The 23,515-nt window shown below is 31.9% G+C and overlaps 2 protein-coding genes across 2 annotated transcripts in view; both read left to right on the top strand.

Annotated features, from left to right (window-relative positions):
* LOC146535063 (facilitated trehalose transporter Tret1-like) overlaps window positions 1-11,410 on the top strand; it is a 35,965-nt gene extending 24,555 nt beyond the window's left edge. The window contains exons 4-5 of the mRNA XM_085191466.1: window positions 1,935-2,122; window positions 4,609-11,410. Of these exons, the coding sequence (XP_085047592.1) occupies window positions 1,935-2,122; window positions 4,609-5,658 (1,238 nt within the window). The 3' untranslated portion in view covers window positions 5,659-11,410. The remainder of the gene's footprint in view (window positions 1-1,934; window positions 2,123-4,608) is intronic.
* Window positions 11,411-12,373: 963 nt separating this feature from the next.
* Window positions 12,374-20,777, top strand: LOC146535062 (juvenile hormone epoxide hydrolase-like). Its single transcript, XM_085190666.1, has 8 exons — window positions 12,374-12,463; window positions 16,624-16,809; window positions 17,297-17,524; window positions 17,684-17,848; window positions 19,190-19,375; window positions 19,674-19,836; window positions 19,939-20,173; window positions 20,421-20,777. Exons 2-8 carry the CDS (start codon window positions 16,624-16,626, stop codon window positions 20,641-20,643), a joined length of 1,386 nt encoding a protein of 461 aa, XP_085046792.1. The 5' UTR covers window positions 12,374-12,463; the 3' UTR covers window positions 20,644-20,777.
* The last annotated feature ends 2,738 nt before the right edge of the window (window positions 20,778-23,515 follow it).

Below are 23,515 nucleotides of genomic sequence, written 5' to 3'. Positions count from 1 at the left end.
AACATTAACATTATAAGACTTGTTTCTATTTAATTTTTATACGATTTTCTATCAAAATAATTAAACAAATATAAATAATAATGAAAATATTAATAAAAAATTTAAAAGTATGTTCGAGAAGTATTTTAGTTAGTGGCAACTATTACAATGTTTTTAATTATCTGTGTAAGAACAGAACTTAGCCGCGGAACAGCCGCGGAACGGCTAACTTCTGTTGTATTTACATTATTTTGTTCGACTTTAGACGTTGAATAATTATTAAGTGTTTTAAATTATTTGGATGTTGTTTAATATTAATTTTATCATTAATCGGATTCCTAAAATCGTGATGAATGTTTCGTGATCGTGATGATGTGATTACTGAGTATTTTTCTCAAATGTGAAACTATTGTGTGTCAGTATTTGAGTGTACTATCAAAACATACATTCTTTTAAGACATTTCAAACAAATGTTGAGTTTTTAATATTACTTATGATGTAAATATTAGTGCTAGTAAAAGGAGAATGCGCCAACGACGATGTAAAACTAATGTTAAATGTAAGTACCTATCTATCGTAGTTCAATATCATTTTGTGTGTTAAAAATTTTGAATATAATTTTGTGGGTGGTTCAATAACCATGCAGTATTTCTAAATAATTTCATAATAAAGGTGATATAATAAATTGACTTAAAGTAGGATTTTATTAAACAATTTTAGTAAGGTATAGCGCGCACTAGTGATTTTTGTCACCGTGACTGTTGCGCGACTGTCACCGTGTACATTACACTAAATGAAGGTGCGCGCATTTGGATACGTGACAATTGGGTGACTTTTTGTCCGCGGAGGCCGGCAACACGCCGGTGACGCAACTGTCACCGCGTCCATAGATTTGTATGCCCGTGCGCGCATTAGCAACTAAATGTCACCTCCCCCTTGCGGTTTCCATACTAGTCGTCTTCCGCATAAACATGAAACAGCAGCGTGTTGCATTGCAGCACAGAATTTTTATGTCAATAATTGCGTCAAGTTCATCACCAAGGCAAAACGTGTGTTTTCATGAAGATGAAATAGACAATGACAATACTGATTGACGAAATTGAGTTGAGGCCATTGCTCTATGACAAATGAAAAGTTGAAAGCCAATATTTTCTACACTTGCTTTTTTTTCTATTTCTTAATATAAGTGCACAGACAACCATCTCTTCGAGATCCATTTTATCAAATGTAAAAAATTTCGTCACTGTCATCGCAAGTGCGCGCAGTGGCGAAAAGTATGGTGACATGTCAGTGACAAAAAGTTTATTGTCACCGTGACAAAAGTCACCAGTGCGCGCTAAGGGTAAGAGCTTTGAACGTTATTTAGATTTATAATAAATAGGTAATTGCGTGAAAAAGAACGCGAGATATCGTTCTTTCTCGTTCGGTTATGTTTTGACGAATGAAAAGTAGAAGTTTGGCAACGCTTAGTAGTATTTTTGTAGTAGTATGTGTATGTGTGCGTGATACGAAATACAGGTATGGAGAAAAATCGTGAAATGAAAAAAAAATCCTACGTCCAAATTGTTGAGGCATCTTGATTAATTTCTTTAGCTCCGGGTTTGAAATATTTTACCCTATATGCAGTTTCAATTAAAGAAGCGCAGCCTCTTCCACCCTGTATAACTTGCTTGATGTATTAAAAAAAATATAGATTTATGACGTAATTACACTTTTTTTAAAAAACAAATTCAATATTTCAATATAACATAATATACCTATGGGACGATTATTTATAAATTTTGATGACTTCTACAATATTTAAGAAAATGGAAATACGTCGTTGTTGCACCTAAACGAAACCCATAACATGTCGCATTTGCAGTCGCGAATATGTTTGTGTTTGTGTTGTGTTTTACACTTTCTTGGAATGAGGTGTGCCGAAAGATCAAACAAACTATTATCTCATTTTCCAGGTGCCCTCTTCGGTGGCATGGCGGGCGGAGCAGCTATGCGCCACGGACGAAGACGCGTGCTATCCCTAGCAGCTGCACCTTGCAGCTTGTCTTGGCTTCTAACGGTGCTGGCCACGTCTGTTAGAATGATGTGCATCACTGCCTTTTTGGGTGGATTCTGCTGTTCCATCTTGACTATGTTGTCGCAGGTTGGCAGATTTTTACCAACATTAAGAGGGTAGAGAAAGCTTTATTCTGCATTATTATTTAATTTTCCGACATAAGTAACCATCACCTATATATAATATACTTATAGTCAGTTTTGTTTGTTATTAATTTGATTCCCACTCGCGGGAATCAATTATTTTCTTGCTCCGTTAATAAGATAAGACGCGGCTTTGAGTTCTTCCAATCAACACGTAAGCTAAGTGTTTTAACACTAAGTTCGCTCTGTCTACCATGCTGTATGTGGGATACAATATGAAGCTCAAAAAACATACAAACAACTCATGTTCATTGCCTCAAGTGGCTATAACAGAGAAGCTTAACTCTAGGTTCTCTCTGCATACCCTGCGATGCGCGGTACAGAGTGTGGAATATAAAAACATTAAATATTTTTCTTAAATGAAATAAAACAACTTTCACAATTTAACACCCATTTGTGATTTGTCACAAAGTTCAATCAAAGTCCAAATTAAATTACGATTTCTCAACAATAGCTACTGTAATATTTATATAGAGAACAGCTACAATGTATTCGGAAAGTTCTTTCTTTTTTATGTTAAAAAGGAAAATGAACTCTACTGCATTGTAATAGGAGCAAGAATTAAGCTTTGAATCAAAATTAACGTCTTTCAAGGTTTAGCCAATTGTTATGTTAACCACAATTTTGGTATAAAACGAAACGTATTTTGAATTCATATAATAAGACTGGGCCGGCTTTTTTAAATGAACGCCCAAACAATTTTATTTTATAATTTTTAATCTTTTGTGAATCTAATAATAGAATCAGTACTTTATCGTAACAGACAGTAATACATTCTATGAAAGAAAGCGTCTATGACTGAATGCGAGGAAGGAAGACAAAGGTTGTGGTATTTGAAAGAAATGAAGAAAGGACGGAATGCAAGATCAGTGTAAATAGTAAGATATTAGAACAAGTGAATGGAGTGATATAGTTGGGAAGTATGTTCGGTAGAGATGGAAGATACGACATGGATGCGGAAAGGCCTATTGCTGCCGGTAACAATGCAGAGGCGAAGGAATTATGCGGAGACCGTAGTTGGCGCTCCTCCGTTCTGAGTACCCCACTAGGAATACAGCGTGTAGCCAAATTATATTAGATTAGTACCTAATAATTTCTTAGAGCTTATTGATAGACCGTTGTTGTCTATTGTGCAAAAACTTTATTATATCATAACTGCTATATAGGAAGCGACAGCGAACACACCACAGCTCAAAAAGAAACATAACTATAAATAATATTTATATAGCTGGTATTCCAATGCTGATAGGAAAATATGTATATAGTTTAAGCATTCATGTATAATCAATAATAAACATCTTCGCTGTAGCATTTCCTAGGTAAGTTAAAAAGATAATTAAGTTATGAAAGTAAGTTGATCTGATGGCTCGAGTCAAAGACAACCCGCATTGTCAGTATGAAGGTGCGATTTGGCTAATTAAAACTACGAGAACATATTTTAGTTATATGTACGAGATATATTGTCTATTCACCTGTCTTGTTTATTTTGAATCAGATAACGGAGCGAATTATCATATCGTTTTCTATTTTTTTATTTTGTTTACACTGTTATTACAGCATTCATTCATTTAAATGTAATCTATAAAATGAACATTAAATATATATGAAGCCAGTCGTGGCGCAGGTGCTCAAACGTGTGATTGTAAGTTCTGGTTGCGAGTTCGATCACCACTCGAACACGACGCTCTGGTGTCGAGGCAAAGCGTGTTTGAATTCCAGAAATTGGCGGAAAATAAGGAACGAAGTGTCTTTACACTAGGTTCCCTCTGTCAAACGTGTTCTACATAATACAGCATAAAGCAAAAAAGAGAATTATTCTATTAAAGTACCAAGAAGTTTTCTCAAACAAAAAAAAAATGTTAGATATTAAAACAATAAATATTTATTGTTGCAACGCGCCACTGCAAATACAACATATTTTATCTTGCCAATATCGTGTTTCCAAACGCAACATAAACTGTGTCCACAAAATTCGAATACATTTGTACACCCTACATAAAACTGATAGCTGAAAAGTTTGTCCAAGTTCCAAGTGTTCCAAAATTCAAAGGCTCGACGAAGACTAATTTTAGAATTTAACAAAGAAAAAAGTTTTATGTTTAACGCCACGATTATTATTTATTAGGGCAAACAAGGCCAGCTGCTATATTATTTGCTGGGATCATAAACTTTTGATGAGCGCGCCCGTCTTGAGATAACCAACGAAGTAATTTCGTATGAAAGTTACGTTAATTTCGGCACGTCCTTTGTTGTACCATAATAGAATATTTTATATTTTTAAAATACTATTAGTACAGTACAATACAGTACTAGGAGAAAGGAATGTATCTTACTCTTAATTTTTAACTATCCCGCAAAAAAAAATGGCAGCAAAAGTATGTATATAAGATATTAAATTTCAGATATATAGATTTATTTTTCATTTTTCAGGTGTACGTAAGCGAAATATCGGTGCCAGATATTCGTGGATGTCTGAGCGCCGTTCTTAAAATCGTCGGACACCTTGGAGTACTCTTCAGCTTCACCATCGGAGCGTATCTCGATTGGCAACAACTGGCATTGTGCATATCAGCTGCTCCTCTACTCTTATTTTGCACAGTACTTTATATACCAGAGACACCAAGCTACCTTGTGCTTATCGGAAAGGATGAGGAAGCTTATAAGAGCCTTCTTTGGTTAAGAGGCCCAAATTCGGACGTTGCTCAAGAATTAGCCACAATAAGAACCAATGTACTGGCAAGCAAAAACTTCAGTCAAAGACAAAGTCAGACGAATAGTTATTTTGATGTGAGAACAATGAACCGTCTTCTCGGACCAATCCTAGTTACATGTGGACTTATGATGTTTCAACGATTTTCTGGTGCTCACGCGTTCTCTTTTTACGCTGTTCCAATATTTAGAAAAACTTTCGGTGGAATGAATCCTCATTTGGCAGCTATAGCTGTGTCTTTTGTACAATTGCTGGCCTCTTGTCTCTCTGGCCTGCTAATTGACACTGTTGGTCGACTCCCTTTATTGATAGTAAGCTCAGTATTAATGTCGATGGCGTTGGCAGGTTTTGGAAGTTACGCATATTACGAAGAGGTTCACAGAAATCAGAGAATCCAAAATGTGATGTTCCATCAAGCGGTCGGACAAAACGATTGGATCCCGTTGTTATGTGTGCTAGTGTTTACGATTGCATTTTCCTTGGGTATGAGCCCTATTTCCTGGTTGTTAATCGGTGAACTGTTTCCTCTTGAATATAGGGCCTTTGGAAGCGCAATGGCTACGGCGTTTAGTTATCTTTGCGCCTTTGTTGGTGTTAAAACCTTTGTGGATTTCCAGCAGGCGTTAGGACTGCACGGGGCGTTTTGGTTGTACGCATCTATAAGCGTTGGTGGGCTTTGTTTTGTCGTATGTTTTGTACCAGAAACTAAAGGACGTGATCTTGATGAAATGGATCCTAATTATGTTCAAAGTCTATCACCGAAAAGGTAAACTAAATTTGCTTAGACAATGTATTTACTTGGAAGCCAATTGTTAACCGAATTCAATTCAATGTAAATCTAATCAATTCTTGACAACATAATTTCTACAAGTACATAAATATGTAGGATATTCAATTATTAACTAATCACGGCTTCCTACCTCAGTATTTATTGAGAAAACGTATAACAATTTGAACGTAACGGGACGCGATTCGCACCTCTTGCCTCTTAAGAGTATAGCTTAGTGATGACAGCATCGGAAGGTTTCCAAGAGGGGAATTTTTCTACGTTATAATTTTTATACGTTGTCTAGAAATTAATGTGAAACAACACTTTAGAAGTATTCAATATTGTTGTTTCAGTGGCAATTCCAGGTAAATATATCCATAATATGATGACAACATTCGAGTCCACTTAAACGTTTTGGCTGTGCTTATTAAATATGAAGGAGTAGCCACACAATTTTACCGTGGTCCTTTTTAAATGTAGCCCTTTAGGACATAATTATACCTTTTTGCATATCCTCTGAACCATATCTTGAATCGTTTTAGTTCATTACCTGAAGTTACTCGGTGTTCGCTGATTGGTCAGTTTGATAAATAAAATGTCTATTTTCCTATAAAAACATTAAATAAATTATACTTTTAATTATTTTTCAAAAGTTAAAATTTATTTTCGTATGATAGTTATTGTAGGTAATATTTTTTATACATTTTACTTTGTTTGAAATCTCTCCTAACTCTCATATTTTAAACCTTTAAACTTGAAATTATATTTTATTATAACAATATAGGAATAATATATTTTTTTCAAAATCACACAAACTGACCGTACTATTCTTATTACATATATTAAGATCCATAATTTTTCTCTATATACTCTTCACTATATTATAAATAAACTATAGAAAATATTTTCTTCATTTCCTTATAATAAATCTACGTTACACTCTATGTTACCTAATAATAATAATCACAATAAAATTATTCTTAATTGAAACGATAACGTTAACGTTAACGTTAACGTTAACGTTAACGCTAACGTTAACGTTAGGTTGATCAAAGTATGGCTTAAGTAAATAAAAAATATATCGTTTATATGTATCGTGCCCAGAACAGCATGGTGACCATTCCAGAAAAAGTTAAGCCTGAAAAATAAAAGAAAGAAATTTTCCAGAAAAAGATAATTGCGGCCCTGGGATATATGATTAAATATCGAAGCTCTTAAAGAGTGACGAGCGTTAAATCAGTCTATAATGGTTTTTAGCCGGGAACAAAATTATCATTCATTGAAGCATCAGCTTTTATGAAAATTATTAAATAAATTTTCAAAATGTTTCAATTATTCATTCTAACAAAAATGAAAATCTATTAATTATTTCTTAAAAATAAGAAAGAAGGCCTTTATTATTTAAATATTGCATAATTTTATTGTGATTAATGAACTTTAAAAACATTTAAACGAGCTTTTTTACCTACTATCATAATATGACAATAATGTTAAGACAATAATTATTAACATAGGTCCCTTTTCTATATAAAATGGTAATTTCCTAATATTAAAATGAAGTAAAATATAACTTTAGAGGAGAAAATTATATGTATAAATTGATTTGTTTACACTTGCGAAATTGAACCAGCTTTCTCCGGTATAATATGCTGTGAAGCCTTAAAATATCATAGACAGGAATGTAAAAATCCGTTATATTCTACTTCTACAATATTTAAATTCCTATTGTAGAATAAACAATTAGCTAATGGTTTTTTTAACCCTTTCCATATACAATATAGAAACTAGGTTTCTTTGTCTTTTCATAGTATAATCATAAAAATAATCTATTTAATAAAATGTTGTTGCTGGAAACGGTTTTATGTACTTAGATTGTATTTTAATTTCAGTTGTTGGTTTTAATGGTTATAAAAAGTATATAAGTAAGGTAAGGAATATCACTCCAGAAACTTTTTTTTTGGCGTTTGTTGAGTGGCAAAACACTAGGTGTTTGTAATTAATGTATTTTTAGCTTAACCTTGAATCCTGCATATAGCAAAGGCGGCGAGTTTTACTTTTCAATCAATATTTATTTATTTTTATCCAAATCCAAAAAAATTCAATTTATAGACATTGTATTGTTTTAAATAACGTTTTTCTCGACTGCAATTGCTTATAACTTTATTATTTAATTCTTTTTCTCTTTATTATTTTGGATATTTATATATAGTGCACAATATTCAATATAATCAAATATTTATATATGTCATAGCTTTGCGTTGAAAATCATTTCGAGAGTCTTCCTCCAAATAACTTATAAACATAATATGTAAAGTATATACAATGTTATTAATAATATGAACTTCATATACATATAATATAGCTCAGTTAAATTGTATTATTTATATATAATTGTTTTTAAATTTAAAAAGTATATATAATTTTAGATAATCGACAAATTTGATTTTAGAATCTAAAGAATATTTTAATAGAAAATATAGTCTTCATTAAATTTTATTTATTATTTCATTATTATTTCATGAATACTAAAAAAATGAAAAATTTCCATAGTTTATTAATATTTTTTTAAGTGTTTTAGTAAAAACTTAAAAATAATAAAATACCTACAGCATGTTCAAATTTGCTTATTAAATATTATAAAATCAAATTTAATTTATAAAAATGTAGTAAATATTTTCTTATGTAACTCTTCTATTTATGTATTATACTTGTATAATAATAATTATTTTATTAAAAGCGATCACATTGAATAAAAATAATATATTCTGTTGGATAATCAATTAATCTATATATATATAAAATCGAAAGGTCACTCACTCATCACGAAATCTCAGAAACTACATGTGCTAGGAATCTCAAATTTTGCATAGGAGTTACTTATAGGACGTATAAGGGGTTGTTTTTGGGGTTGAAAGTTTGTATGAAACTTCGTTACCACAAATGCTAGGAGTCTCAAATTTTACATGGACGTCACTTATAGGACGTAGGTACTCATGGAAACAGAAACGTATTAATAATAACGTAGCTCACGCAGGCGAAGCCGCGGGCGGGCCGCTAGTTTATTATATTGAAGAATTAAATTATGTTTTCTTACAAATAAAATTTTAAATAAAAAGAAATATATTTAAATATTTAAAAATGCAGCCCTGAGTTCCGCCTCTCAACACGCAACGCTTGGAAAAATTCAGCGAAACGTGGGGAAGGGAGTGTCTTCACACTACGTTATCTATGCCTACCCTGCTGTATGTGGGATTTAGCGTGAAACTGAAAAAAGAATATATACTACCAGTGTAGGGACTGATGAGGAATTAGCGACTACTGGGACTAAAGATATTTCCATGAATAACAGTCAACAAATAGTATAGCAAAATGTTATAAAACTGCAATGTGATCGCTTAATAGAAAGTATTTTGAAGTCCAATTAGAAAGTTGCCTTGATTAGCTTACGCCTGCCAATGCGGACCGATTATATTATAATTATATATTTATTTCCGTTGATAGCTTTTAATTAGAAATAAATCGAATCCAATGATTAATCATTGAAAAAGAAACAAAATCTACTTAATTGTTAATAATACTGTATTATGGAATTGCTCCGACAATTTTATTACTGTTATTTTTTTTAAGTGCATCTGTAGGTGATTATGACAATAATTAAATAAAATATTTCTTGTTATGCATTTTATGAAGTTACAATTATACAAGATACAATTTAAATCTTTCCAATACTTACAATTAAAGTAAAAAATGTATTCGGGATTGATTGGAGTAATTATAAGTGCTTGGTATAATAATGTAAATACTAGTAAATTTATATTCCATAAAAGAAGGCCTAGAACCCTATAGTACTGCATTACTATACAGTATTAGAAAAAAAGAGTAGAAACTAAAATATATTATATTAAAATCACAATCAACAAATAATAAAATAGATACATTAATAGGTTGTGAATTTATACATTTTCTAGATTTTTATATAATTGAATAATAATATTATGAAATTATTAATAATATATTGGCTTCATGTGGTCACTTTTAGCGCTTGCTAAAGAAGAAAGAAGAAGATTATAGAATCATTTATGTATTTTTTACTTTCATTTTATACTTTATTGATGAAACTTTTATTTTAAATTAAATATTGTTAAAAAATTCATAAAATATCATAAAATATATTATTCAGATTAATATTATATGATTTTAAGTAAATAATTTATTATTTAAATAAGTATGGTTAAAAAAAATTAAATAATGTTGTTCGTATGATTTTTTATACTTTTTAATATATTTTTAGCCAATTAAAAATAATCATTTCCCAGAGTGCTTTTTACCTGTAATTATTATATAGCGCTGAAGCTTAGCCTTTTAGCCATTGTGATGTGTTAGAAGTGTGCCTGTTTTAGACATAATTCTCATTTTTAGAATTAGACACTGAGCTATGTATAATTAAGTGTTACAACAGTCTTATGGGTGTGTTGTGAGGTTTACATTAAAATTACTAATACTATGGTACTGCCATTGATTTTTTTTAAGAAAAGTCATTATATGTCAACATTTAAAATTTACGTATGATATAATATTTTTTTTGAAAATTTGATTTATTAATAAATTAAGTTTTAAAAATGTTATAAGTGTTTTTCGTTGTCTTGTGTAATTTTATGTAGTTTGTTATATTATAATGAGCTCAGGATCAATTTATTGTAAGGTAGAGATATTTAAGATAGAACGGCTTTAACTAGCTTAGAGTTTCCTTAAAAGACTTTAGAGTGTACAAATAATGATTGACTTCACGTCAACTTACTCGTATATCAATTTTTTAAATAGATAAATTTTCTTCTTTATAGCAACGAAAAATACCGAATATATTAAAATTTAACATATAATAAATAGGAATTTTATCATTGCAAAAAATCCGCTTTGTTAATATTTAGAGTAAAAAAATAATAATAAGTTTAAAAAGTTAAAGTTAAAAAGTAACAATTTTAATCAGCATGTATACAGAAAATGAGTGTGTCATGCAATTTTTGTATACACAACTTATTTTAGTATCATCAAAATTAATTAAATCTTATCATAAAAGCATTAACTTGTTATATAAGTTGTATGAAAATAAAAATCCTTATCTTCAACCGTATAAAAATAAAATTGTTTATCCTCCACCAATAAAAATGTATAATTCTTAAGGAAAAAAATCATTCTAAATATTATACCATGATGATACAATTTTGGTGTAATTTTGAGACCGACAGTTGTGGGTTCGATTCCCACTCGGAGGAATGAAATATTTACATTTTCTCGCTCTGGTAGATAGGAGGCAAAATGTGGCGATGATTTCCAACACTTAACATGTTGCAATGTCTTGAGAATTCGGCGGCAAGTAGGGAACGGAGTGTCTTAACGGGAAACGGAGTGTCTTAACACTAGGTTCCCAGGCTTCCTCTGCCTACCGTATTATGTGCGGGATGCAGCGTGAAGCTAAAAAAATAATAATATTATTATGTCCAAAATTTATTAAAATAATTCAGAAAACAAACTTTTTACAAGCTTTTAATATATTAAAATTGTATGGATGATAAAATTCCTATTTAAGAGAAAGACTACAAGTTGTCAAAAAGACAAAAAAAAACTGACAATAATGTAATATAGCTTACTATTAGATTTCTTCTATATCGGACGGACGGACGGCGTCGTGTTGATGCCTCTTAGATGGTTATGTGTGCTGAATTGGCTAAATATATGACAGTTTAGATTTAGAAGTGTTTTATTTTAGAATATACCTATAGCACCTGCATATACAGCGTCTGGCTGTAAACGTGACGGTTATGGGTTCGATTTCCATTCGTGGGAATTGATTCCATTTACCTACTCGGATACACTCATTCATTTGCCAACTTGAAAACTATTGACCATATTTCTGTGACAAAAAAAAATGTGCGTATGATAAAACTTATAGCGCAGACGTAACTACTGGACTTAGATCTTAGTAAGCTGAAATATGCAATTTATTTACGATTAAAAATGCAGACGAGCACGAAAAGTATATTTGTTGAAATTCAAACCGGAACGAGAATAATCTGTTATTATAAAATAAGTGCGGAACTTAACGCCGCCTTTCTTTAGAAAAATTGATTCAACAATAAATATATTCCTTCTGTTATATTTAGCTTATTTTATGTATCTTATTTTTCTGCTTTACGCTGTGATATTTGAAACGGCTTGTGTACACATTTTTTACCATTAAATGCCGTACATATTTACACAAGGAAATTGCTGATTCATGATTTAAAATACAATATATGTGTTATGGCCCCCTTATAGAATTCTTACGAAGCTAAAAATAATTATCTTATTTAATAGTATTCGTTATCCGCAAGTTTTTCTTGGCAGAGTAAGAAATAACGTATATAGGAAAATCTAGTTTTACCCTGTACTCGTACGAATTTCTAGGAATCTTCTCTGATTTCTCCTCTATCGTTTTGCATTTTCTATTTTTTTTTTGTATCTTCTATTTCATGTGAACAAGAAAAAGTCAACGTCTTGGATTCCGATACTCACCCCGCTAGTGTCTAACATTAGTCACCGCGCTATGTCTCGTTGGGAACGTTATATCCTGATAGAATATTACCTTCGCTTATCCTGTTGTAAAGCGTGAATCGTTTACAAAGATACGCCCTAACTCTTAAATGATAAGTACTTGCCCCGCGTACATATATTATAGATACAAAGACCAGTTGTTTAAATATAACCGAGTCACAGAGAGCGAGGAGTGCATTCCACATTGCGCAGGCGCAGGCCGGGGGTCATTTAAAGTGAGTACTCTATACAACATTAACTAGTATGAAATGACTAGTTTTGTATATACAAAAATATTGTACGTTTGATTAGTTGTTTTTTCATTTAAGTTATGTGAAAAAAAATTAAGCACGTTGTTATTAAAAATTAATAATTTAATTTTAAAGTGGTTCTAACAAGTTTAAAATTAAATTATATATTTTTTTACTTTAAATAAAATATTTTTAGTGTAGTGGCAGAATTTAACATCGGCCTTTGTCTTACCGGGAGACTCCCTCGAATGTAGATCGAGCCTACAGCCAACGCCTTTGCCTCGATGGCCTTGATTTCAACCGAGACAGTTGTTCCTGTTATTTATGACTTATGAAACTTCAATATACTTCTAATTTCATGTGTGTATATTCCACTTGTAACCAATTTAAGTAAACAATGAAAAGTTCTTTATTTTTTTTTACGTGTGCAATAAAGTATATTTTTAACCGACTTCTGTAAGAAAAGGAGGTTATCAATTCGACTGTATTTTTTTTTTTTTTTTTTATGTTTGTTACCTCATAACTTTTGACTGGGTGGACCGATTTTGAATTTTTTTTTTTTTATTTGAAAGGTGAAGCTTCCCGAATGGTCCCATTTTTTTTTGGTCCATGTCTGACAATGGTATCTATGAGAAAATCACATAAGTCTTAAATTTGCATTATGCATGTGCGCGACAAATAGACGAATAACTCAATGTCGCGCCAACCGATTTTGATGATTCTTTTTTTATTTGAAAGGATACACTTCAAGGATAATTTGGTGAAAGTTTGGTTAGGTTCCGATTAAGGAATCCGGTGAAAATTGAGAAAGTTTAAAAAACATTGATTATACTGTAATAGTTACAAGCAAAAACTTTTTAAATTGATGTCAGAAGTGAGATTCCTGATCGTTGCATTTCTTTTCAACCAATCTCAAAAAAGAGGATGTTCTCATTTTCAACCAACTTCAAAAAAGGGAGATTCCGAATTCACCCGAATACTTTTTATGTTTGTTCTTGTCAATATACCAAAATGTAACTTTGCACAAAAATAATAGCTAATTAAATGAAGTTTTACATAGAACAATCACAACCACTCGTTGACAACCACCACCACCACCATCACCACTCGTTCAAGAAGCATCATTTTAAGATCTACCCATCACTAAAAATCGTAAAATAAATTAATTTTTAACAAAAACAAAAACCGACTTCTAACAATGAACTAAAAAGTGAAAAATAATTATATAAAGATTTTATAATTTTGAAGTCGGTGTCAAACTAATGCTACAACACCTTTACTACAATATCTAATTACTAAGCCTGTTTGTTTTACTTGGCACCGACTTCAAAATTATAAAATCTTTATATAATTATTTTTCACTTTTTAGTTCGTTGTTAGAAGTCGGTTTTTGTTTTTGTTAAAAATTAATTTATATTCTATTCTATTCTAAAGCTAACATTTTCCTGTTCTTCTTTTGTTCATTATATTAAGATTAAGTACACCATATATATGTCATATATGTTTTATCTATTACATATTATGAAGTAATCATAAGCTATAACCATAGATAATAAACAGGGATTATAACATCGTTAATATTATCAAAAACAATGCTTAATTTTATTTCGCTTTGTCATCTCTTGTGACGCAGGGGCACAAGCTTGCGACTGTAGACGGTTGTGGGTTCGATTCGCACTCAGGAGAATAATATTTTTATTTATTCGCTCTGGTGTCGAGGCAAAACTTGGCGTTGATTTCCGCCACTCAACACGCAATGCCTCCAGAACTCGGCGGAAAATGGGGAACGAGGAGTCTCAACACTAAGTTCCGTTATCGTGTCATCGTGGCATTAACAATAAGATAACAGTAACAATATAATTAGCGTTTATTTTTATCTTTAAATAGCATTTGTGTTGTAACACAGCGACGTCTGTTCTTTATCTTATCTATACCAACGCGATGCGGTAAAGCTACAATGACGTGCATTTTATTAATATTTCCGATTGTCATTGTAATTTCAAAATTCAAAAGTTCACAAGTTATCTAAATTATTATTTTTTGTCAGCCTCACGTTGTATCCCGCATATAGCAGGGCAGGCAGAGGGAACGTAGTGTTAAGAGTTTAAACACTCCATTCCCTACTTTCTGCCTAATTTTCGACACATCACGTATTGAGTGGTGGAATTCAAATGAACAAAAAACCACAACCGCTGCCGCTGTACCACGAACCTTATGAAATAAAACAAAATGCTTTGGAAGCGCTACTACAAGCTAGGGGGCTACTAAAATTATAAGATAAAATTAACTATAAAAGTTAATAAATTAAAATTAAATAAACTTTAAAATGAACGCTCATGCATCATAAACTTAATGCTATATCATAAAATATATGATAGATACTATGACCTAGAATCACTTTAATTTTGATAAGAATTTTAAAACCACAATAAACACCTAATATGCCCAATGTGTACAAATTATATAATATTGTATGTATATACTCGTAATTCACGTTTCTTTTTATTCCTCATTTTGAGCCTCATTTCCTCAAGTGTAGTGGTTATCGTGGTACTGCTTACATTTTTCGTTCACCAATACTAAAGCTACAATTGGTCTGAGTGGTAATAGTTTTTTTTTTAACATTAGTAAGAAAATATTTTTAAAATATAAAAAAATAGCGAAAATTGCGATTAGCGTGAGTTATAACCCACGCTAATTTTGACAATAGAAGCAATGTATGAAACCCCTCGGTCCATTTACTTATAAATTATCCTATATCTTATAAAACAAAGTCGCTTTTCGTGTCTGTCTGAACTTTCTAACTCTTCTTCTTCTAAACCACCCAACGGATTTTTATGCGGTTTTCACCATTAGGTCGAGTATTTCTCAGGGAAGGTTTATATATAGCTTATTATTTGTACATTCTTATGTAAATTAACATAAATACGATAAATGTGTATAAAGTCCTACCCGTTGAGACACTTTCGCGCATGCGCTGCTTTAATTGGTAAGTACTACATGAAAATAATGTACTGGAATATTATTCCTCTTAATAAGATCTACAAAAAAGTCCGCGACAGCATATTTTTATCTTTTAAGGATAACGTGTAGTGATCATATTTCTGTCTAAAAATAGTAATTTCAATATATTTTTTATTGTGAGGGATATTTTTCCATAATGGTATTAATCCTTATCCTTTAAAATCCTTTATTAATTTTCTACGTTAAACGAAGATAAAATTTGCTTTTTAACTATTTCGAAATTGCGAATAGTTTTAGAGAAAAACGCATTTAATTGTTGACACATCCCGCCGTTGACTCATCAGCTGTGCCGACTCAAGTTTTACTTATCCCTTACTCTCAGCATATAAATAAGTATATTACGTTACGTTGGCCATTTAATGTAGATCAAAACTGTCTTTTACTGTTTTTTCATTTTAATAAGTACTTTAGAAGTTGTTACAATATCAAAACATCCTTGCTGCGAAACGCGCCCCGCGACGTTTTGCTTATACAAGCGAGTCATGAGCAGTCATCGGTGGTTCAGTGGTAGAATGCTCGACTGCCACGCGGGCAGCCCGGGTTCGATTCCCGGCCAATGCATTCTATTTAATTTTCCTCACAGGCAGGCACGTAGTGCTTGCTTTTCATCAGGACAGAATACCCTCTTCAGCATTAACCACAAGCTCGAAAAAAAAACCCCGCCCGCTATAGAGGCATAGCAACGAAGATTTAGATGCGTTTGTACGTATTGGATAATTGGAGTTGAATGTATTATTTCAGCGATATATTTGGTTTCATATTTTTTGTAGTAGTTATTAGTAGGTAGGCTTTAATATTAAATTTAATTAGGCTATAATAATTTCTTCCGTTTAAAAATAGTAATTTAACTATCTAAAAATAGTCATTTAAATATATTTTAATAAGTACTTGAAAAGATTAGTAGCACAGATTTAAAATTATGGTACCTACTAAAAAATCCTTGCCGAGTAAAACAATTGGAAAATCCTTATTGAAACTACGAAAATGCGGGTTGCATTAGAGTTTAATTAATTTTCACATTATCTTAAGTGCTTTGCAAACATACATTATATGAATAATCCAGTAGTAAAAGCGGGCGAAGCCGCAAGGGGGTCGCTAGTATACCTATATTATTTTAATAGATGGAGAATTTTTGGATCACCTTGATCTTCGCGATCGTAATTGGAATAGCGCTATGGGTAGTTATCCCAATGTTCTTCTCAAAGCCTCTACCAAAAATGGACCCGACTGTATGGTGGGGACCGAAGGAACTGCAAGGCAAGGCTGATAACAGCATTCGGCCGTTCCAAGTGAAATTTTCTGATGAAGTAAGTGAAATTGTCTTTTATTAATATGTATATATGTAACACTAACACTATCTAGTGTTTTTAAATACAAATGTGTAAAAAGAGTTTTTGTTTTTAAAACGTTAATGTAATAAATAGAAAAAAAATGTTTTTTTTTTTTTACAAACAATTTATTATTTTTATTTTTTTATAATAAATCTTTCTAAAGTCTTAACAATAGAAACAAAATCCAAGTCGCAGACGCAAGTACGTAGGCAAAATTCAGCATTTGTTACTTCAAGTTATTACCACGGCGAAGTTATTACAGGAAAAAAAAACAGTTTATAAATAATCGTAGTTGCAAAAATATTTTAAAATAGTACAAAATTTCATGGTAATATGGTAATGGACCGACATTCTTGAAATGGTCGCCGAGAGCCAATGGATGGATGTATAAAAGCCTGAGATGATGGTAATGATGATGATTATAGCAAAAAAATTAACCAAAAATTTTATTATTTTTCCATAGTTAATCAGAGAACTTCGTGATCGCTTAAAAAATCATCGCAAATTGACACCACCATTAGAAGGAGTTGCGTTTGAATTTGGTTTCAATACGAAACAAGTAGACTTCTGGACTAATTACTGGGCGAATGAATACAATTTCAGTGAAAGAGAGAAATTCTTCAACCAATTTCCACAATTCAAGACAAATATCCAAGGATTGGACATTCATTTCATAAGAGTTAAACCTGAGGTGAGAAAAAATACTAGGTTATATTTTCAAAATAGTTCGTAAGAGTTTTGGGAAGTCCTCTTATAGTACATCACTCCTGAACTTATCTAAAAAAATAATTTAAAAATGTATGGTATGCTGTCTATAACTGCTATATTTAAGCAAAGATTGTTTTTCTAGGTACCAGCAGGTGTAGAAGTAGTCCCTATTCTCATGTTACATGGCTGGCCAGGATCAATTCGAGAGTTCTATGAAGCTATACCACTATTAACGAAACAGGCGCCCAATTACGACTTTGCTTTCGAAGTTGTTATACCTAGTCTACCTGGATATGGTTTCTCTGACGTAAGTAAAGGATTTTCAACAGCTAGAAACATTAAATTAATGTTTACTTAAAGTATATTGAACTAGTGGACCCGGACGCGGCTACGCCTGCTTCAACTATAAGAATATTTATTAAATATATTCATGAAATTATTTTCAATTTTCAATAGAATTAGTTAGAAAATATAAGCTTAAATAATCACAAAGAATAATAATTAGATACACATTATTAGAAAAAATTATCCGAGTTATTGAAATGAACCAACAAAAGGATTAAAAGTAACTAAAGGATAGGTATTCTTAATATTAGAAAAAGTACCTAAAGTTTTCCGTGCGTGCGTACATAGCTATCGACTCTACGAAATAACTAAACATTTCTCTCTATTAAGTAGGATAATTTTAGCGGGCAATATCAAATAAAATAAGAAGAGAACCAAAGTGTAGCTTAAATTAATTATAAACAGCAAATAATTACATAAACATTTACAATAGTTCGAAAATGTATGCAAATTTATAAAACCGTCAACGTCATCTGCCCGTTCGCGTCGGTCATACTGTGCCGCCCGTAGGCTAGGTCATTTGGAATCAGTGACATCTCCTTAATTATTTATTAGCATGTTATACAGTAAACTATAATTTCAATCTAGATAAAATGCTAAAAGTGACTATTATATTTATTTTCATAAGGATGAATATCAAAACGTCGCGGTAACGGTTGCGTAGCGACGCGACGGTTGTTATTAACATGGCAGACTAAATTGCATGTCAAATTAGAATGTACTTTAAAATATATTAGTATAAATGTGTAATGTAATGTTATATAGCCTATAGCACTTCTGAAGAATGCAGCTTTCATACAAAACAAAAACAATGAAAATCGGACCAGTAGATCCAGAGATCTTAGCGTTCAAACAAACAAACAAACAAACAAACTCTTCCGCTTTATTATATTAGTATAGATTACGCATTCAATATATAAATTATTATAGAGTGTCATCTTTGTTGTGTTCTCTGTAAAACATAAAATAAATAAAACTAAATCAACTTCACACTGTATCCCGCACAAAGCAGCGTAGGCATAGGGACCCTACTGTTAAAACATTCCAATCCCCACTTTCCGCTAAATTCTGGAGGCATTGCGTGTTGAGTGGCGGAACTCAACGCCGCGCTTACCTCAGCACCAGAGCAAAGAAATGGAAATGTTCAACTCCTCGAGTGGGGATCGAACCCATAACCAGTCGGTTTTACAGTCACACTTGGTGCCCCTGCGCCATGACTGGCCTCAAATCTGTAAAAGATAGTTTTATTTTATGTAAAAGAATAGTGAACCCTAAGGAATTTATTAATACTTATATTATTTAGGGACCAGCTCGTCCAGGACTAGGACCAGGAGAAATTGGCCTTATATTTAAACAGCTAATGCACAGACTTGGACACAAGAAATTCTACATTCAAGGTGGTGATTGGGGGGCTGTGATAGTAAGCTCTATGGCAACACTGTTTCAGGAGGATATTTTGGGTCACCATTCCAACATGCTGGTAGTTCAGGTAAGGCAATTAATTATTTATTATTTTAATTACATACTTTCATTTACATTCATTCTTTTAACCAGCTTTTTTATGTTAGTCCATTAATCAAGGATAGCTTTAAATAACGTTAAACATTTAGATAAAACTATATATTTTCCCTAATTCGATTAGGCAAAGTGTGGCCTTAATTTCTGCCATTAATAGGTTGTAGTTGAAGTTTCCTCCAGTAATTATTAAAATACAATGGTACTTGTATATACCAGTATACCATAACGTATAATGATTGAAAAAATATTAAAAATATGTTTTATTTCAGAGTACCGGCGCACGTATACGCACTTTAATTGGAACAGTTTTACCCTCTCTAGTAGTGGATCCTGAAACTAGGAATAGAATGTATCCTTTGTACAAATTCTTCTCTTATTGTATGGAAGAATTCGGATATATGCACATACAAGCTACAAAGCCCGATACTGTTGGTAAGTAGATGATATTTAATAGTAGTTGAGGTTTCACGCTTTTACCTTAGACTATCCAATCATATCTCACTATATTTTTTACTTTATATTGTTTGTTCACAGGTGTTGCCCTAACCGACTCTCCCGTGGGTCTCCTCACGTACATTCTAGAAAAATTCTCTACATGGACACGAGAAGAACACAAACATTTACCTGATGGTGGATTAACAAGAGACTTCAAAAAAGAACAACTAATTGACAATCTGATGGTCTACTGGTCTTCTAATTGTATTACAACATCAATGAGACTATATGCTGAGATTTTGGGAAATAGGAATCGGGAGTTATATCTTGATGGGTTAGTAACTAAATATATATATAACAATACATAGAATAAAGCGTCGCGTTTAGTTACGCAAGTTAACACTCCTTAATGTTTTCAATTCGGAAAGTAACAAAGAGCGGAGTATTTTGACACTAGATTTTCTACTTAGCTGTTATGCGTAAAAAAAGTGTAGCTAAAATAATTGTATATATCTGATCATAAGTGATAATTGTTAGGCAAAAACATTATATTATATACTGTTTTTTTTTTTTATTTCTAGTTATACCACAACAGTCCCAACATGGGGATTGCAATCTAAGCATGAGATGTTCTACCAGCCGCCTAACATTCTCCAGTTAAAATACACCAACCTTCTAGGAGTAACTGTCCTCGACGTGGGAGGACACTTCATGGCTTTAGAACAAACTAAGATCTTTGTAGACGATGTATTTAAAGCAGTAAACGCTTTTAAAGCGTGGCACAAGAAAAAGACTGAATTGTAATATTTGAAATAGTTTTGTTATATCTTTCTTTAGAATTTTTTAGTAATGTTTATTCTTTATGTAATAGTAGTTAATTTTATCGAATGCTGTTCCTAAATTTATTGTGTTCAGAATTATAACATCATCTTAATGTCTGTTTTGTTTCATTTGACATTGACTTTTTTATTTACAAATAAAAAAAATATATTTCCATATATCTATAGTTAGTTTTATACATTTAAATACTCAATAAAATAAAAACAAGAACGTGTTATAATAAAATATAGTTTAAAAGTATTATATATATATATATATACATATACACATATGTAGAAGGAAGAGATTAGAACAGATATTATATTATCTTAGATGTTTAATGATTAGCTTTAATATTATTATCTGTAGCAACTGTTTATAATATGACTGGCAGTGTTCATGTAAAAAGACAATGTGTCAACACAACACACAATTGTATAGCTTTGGAGGAAATGATCGAAAAGACACTAATTGTTGATTATTGTAGAATTACGACTGGCTGACTTATGTTCGTTAGACTCCAACTTGACTTTTATTAGACCAGTGAGGTAATTTGACCAATAACGCGGAGGCTTATGCCTTGAGTAGAGTCGTGACGTGTGAGGGTGAAGTTCGATTTTAAAATAAGGAGGAAGTTGACGATCGTAGAATAATTTGGTCTTCTGATGTTTTGACGATTGTGAAATGATTGAGTCTTCTGATGTTTTGGAGAAAGGACGGACTAGTGACGAGTGTCACGAATCTGCTGCGTTATTCCTGCTTGCATTAACCCACAATGGAGCCCACAGGTCCAATAAGAGTCATTTGCGAGCTATCTCCTACATATATATATATATATATATTTAAATAATAGTTATGTAAGTATGTGTAAGTAATTAATTTTAAGTATATTATGAAACTGTCCCTAAACATGCCGTGGCAGCTTATAAGTAAAGCAACACTAAGCTAATAGTTTTAAGACATGTTTATAATATCCGTTTAAGTGTTTGTTTTGTTAGTTGTCCTTAATAAATAAATAAATATTTGTACTTTAAATCATTTCCCTTTAAGATAAGGAATGCCTCTTGCCGAACAATCGAAAAGATTTAATTTTAATTCCTATAAGAAAGCCTTATATACAGGCGTAGTGAGGGGGGGTGGGGTGCATCAACCTGCCCCTGGCGCCGCTATCGAAGGGGCGCCAAATAGTCCGCAAAACTGTTTAAGCATAGGTACATATAAAATTATATTGTGTTCGCCTGGGGGGCGCTATAAAAGTATTTTGCTCGGGCGCGAATTAAGCTCAGCTCAGCATTACAATAACTTAGTCTACTACTTTTTATACATTTTTAAATCACTTTGAATAAATCCAATATATTATGTCTGTGAGCTTAGCAGGGTATTGTCCAGCAGATCAAAAAAAATGGAGTTCTCTTCGCATGAAGCTGAGTTCTATAGCTCCTGATATGTTTTACAAATAGTTCTGGCGTTATTACCCCGAAAAAGTTATGTAAAAAAATGATCTGCTAACTTCCCATGGCCGATCATTTTTCTGCAAATTCCGGAGCGAGTTCTGCACACATAGAGATGTGTAAAATAGTTCCTGTTCATTTTTAACAATAGTTCTGTTAATTTCACAAAGAAAAAAATTGAGTTCAAAAAAAAAAAAGAAAGTTCGTTTCGTAAATAAACATTTTTTTATATTTCATAGATTCCATTATGTTCCCTAGTAAAAAAATTCAACGTCCTTTAGAGCTATAATTTTATCCCGAGTGACCACAGACTTTTTATCGGTGAATTTATAATATACTCGGGTAGAGTGTTATGAACTTTAACACTAGTAAAGGCGAGTAGCAGATGAGAGCTACTTAAAATAAGTTATTAGTCGACTATGACACTAGCACAATCTAAAGTAGGTTGTACTTGTGTGTGTATTTCTAGAATGTAAGTCTTGACATCGCTGAGTTATAACCTTTTTTCGTACTTTATTTAGCTAATGCGGATATAAAAATCCCCAGTCCTGCAAACCCTGTGAATTCTGTCACCAGGATTGGAGTTGTAGTGTCTTATATTAGCTTCATATAGCTTTGTAATAATATTTGCGTAGATGGTATGAATTTTTGCATAGGTATCTCTTTATCAGATTCAATAGGTCAAGTGCGTTAATATTATCGGTAGCTACTGATAACCTAACATTATCGGTTTAAGGATGACAAGCAATACGCCAAACAATATAATATTTATGTTGCGCCAAACAAACTAAAATAGATTAAGATAAAGTTATCAATAAAATTTTAACTATAGACCCGCCCTGTCATTGCCTTCTTTTTTTATTTGTGTTTTTAATTGTTGTTTTCATTTTTCCGCCTTACTAGGTGAATATAGTGCACACATATCTTCAGTGAATACACGTATCTTCATCTTTTATTTTCCTGGAGTCTCTAAAATTTGATGAAAATAATATTTTTTTAATGTATCGAAGATCGTTTTGAATGATACTAATAATATTTATGTCAAATAAAATTAAGGACGCGATGATATCGAGTTACAAGCGCACTAAGTTTAAGCCTATTTCTAGTATTCGTATTATGTTTGTATATAATAAAATATAAATAAATCAGCGATTTTCGCAAAATAATTAATATTTTTTAAACATACACCAGACAGATGTAATTGTTAATACACTCATCTCATCTAATCTTTAAGACTTACAGATTGCACGAATAGCCCACTTCTGCAAGATATAGATTGAGTTAAGAGTAAGCCGTAAGATTTCATATTATGAAAGTAACTAAAGTAAGCAAGGCGATCCCTTTCCACGTCATTTAATAAGAATTTTTTAATCATGAAAACTATGAGCTAAATCTCTTCGCCAATC

This window comes from Heliconius melpomene, chromosome 10 (genome assembly GCF_056956725.1).
Source record: "Heliconius melpomene rosina isolate 202511_hmr_F chromosome 10, ASM5695672v1, whole genome shotgun sequence".
Classification (NCBI taxonomy): Eukaryota; Metazoa; Arthropoda; class Insecta; order Lepidoptera; family Nymphalidae; genus Heliconius; species Heliconius melpomene.
The sequence above is the reverse complement of the archived record's forward strand: the minus strand, read 5'-3'. Positions and strand labels throughout refer to the sequence as shown.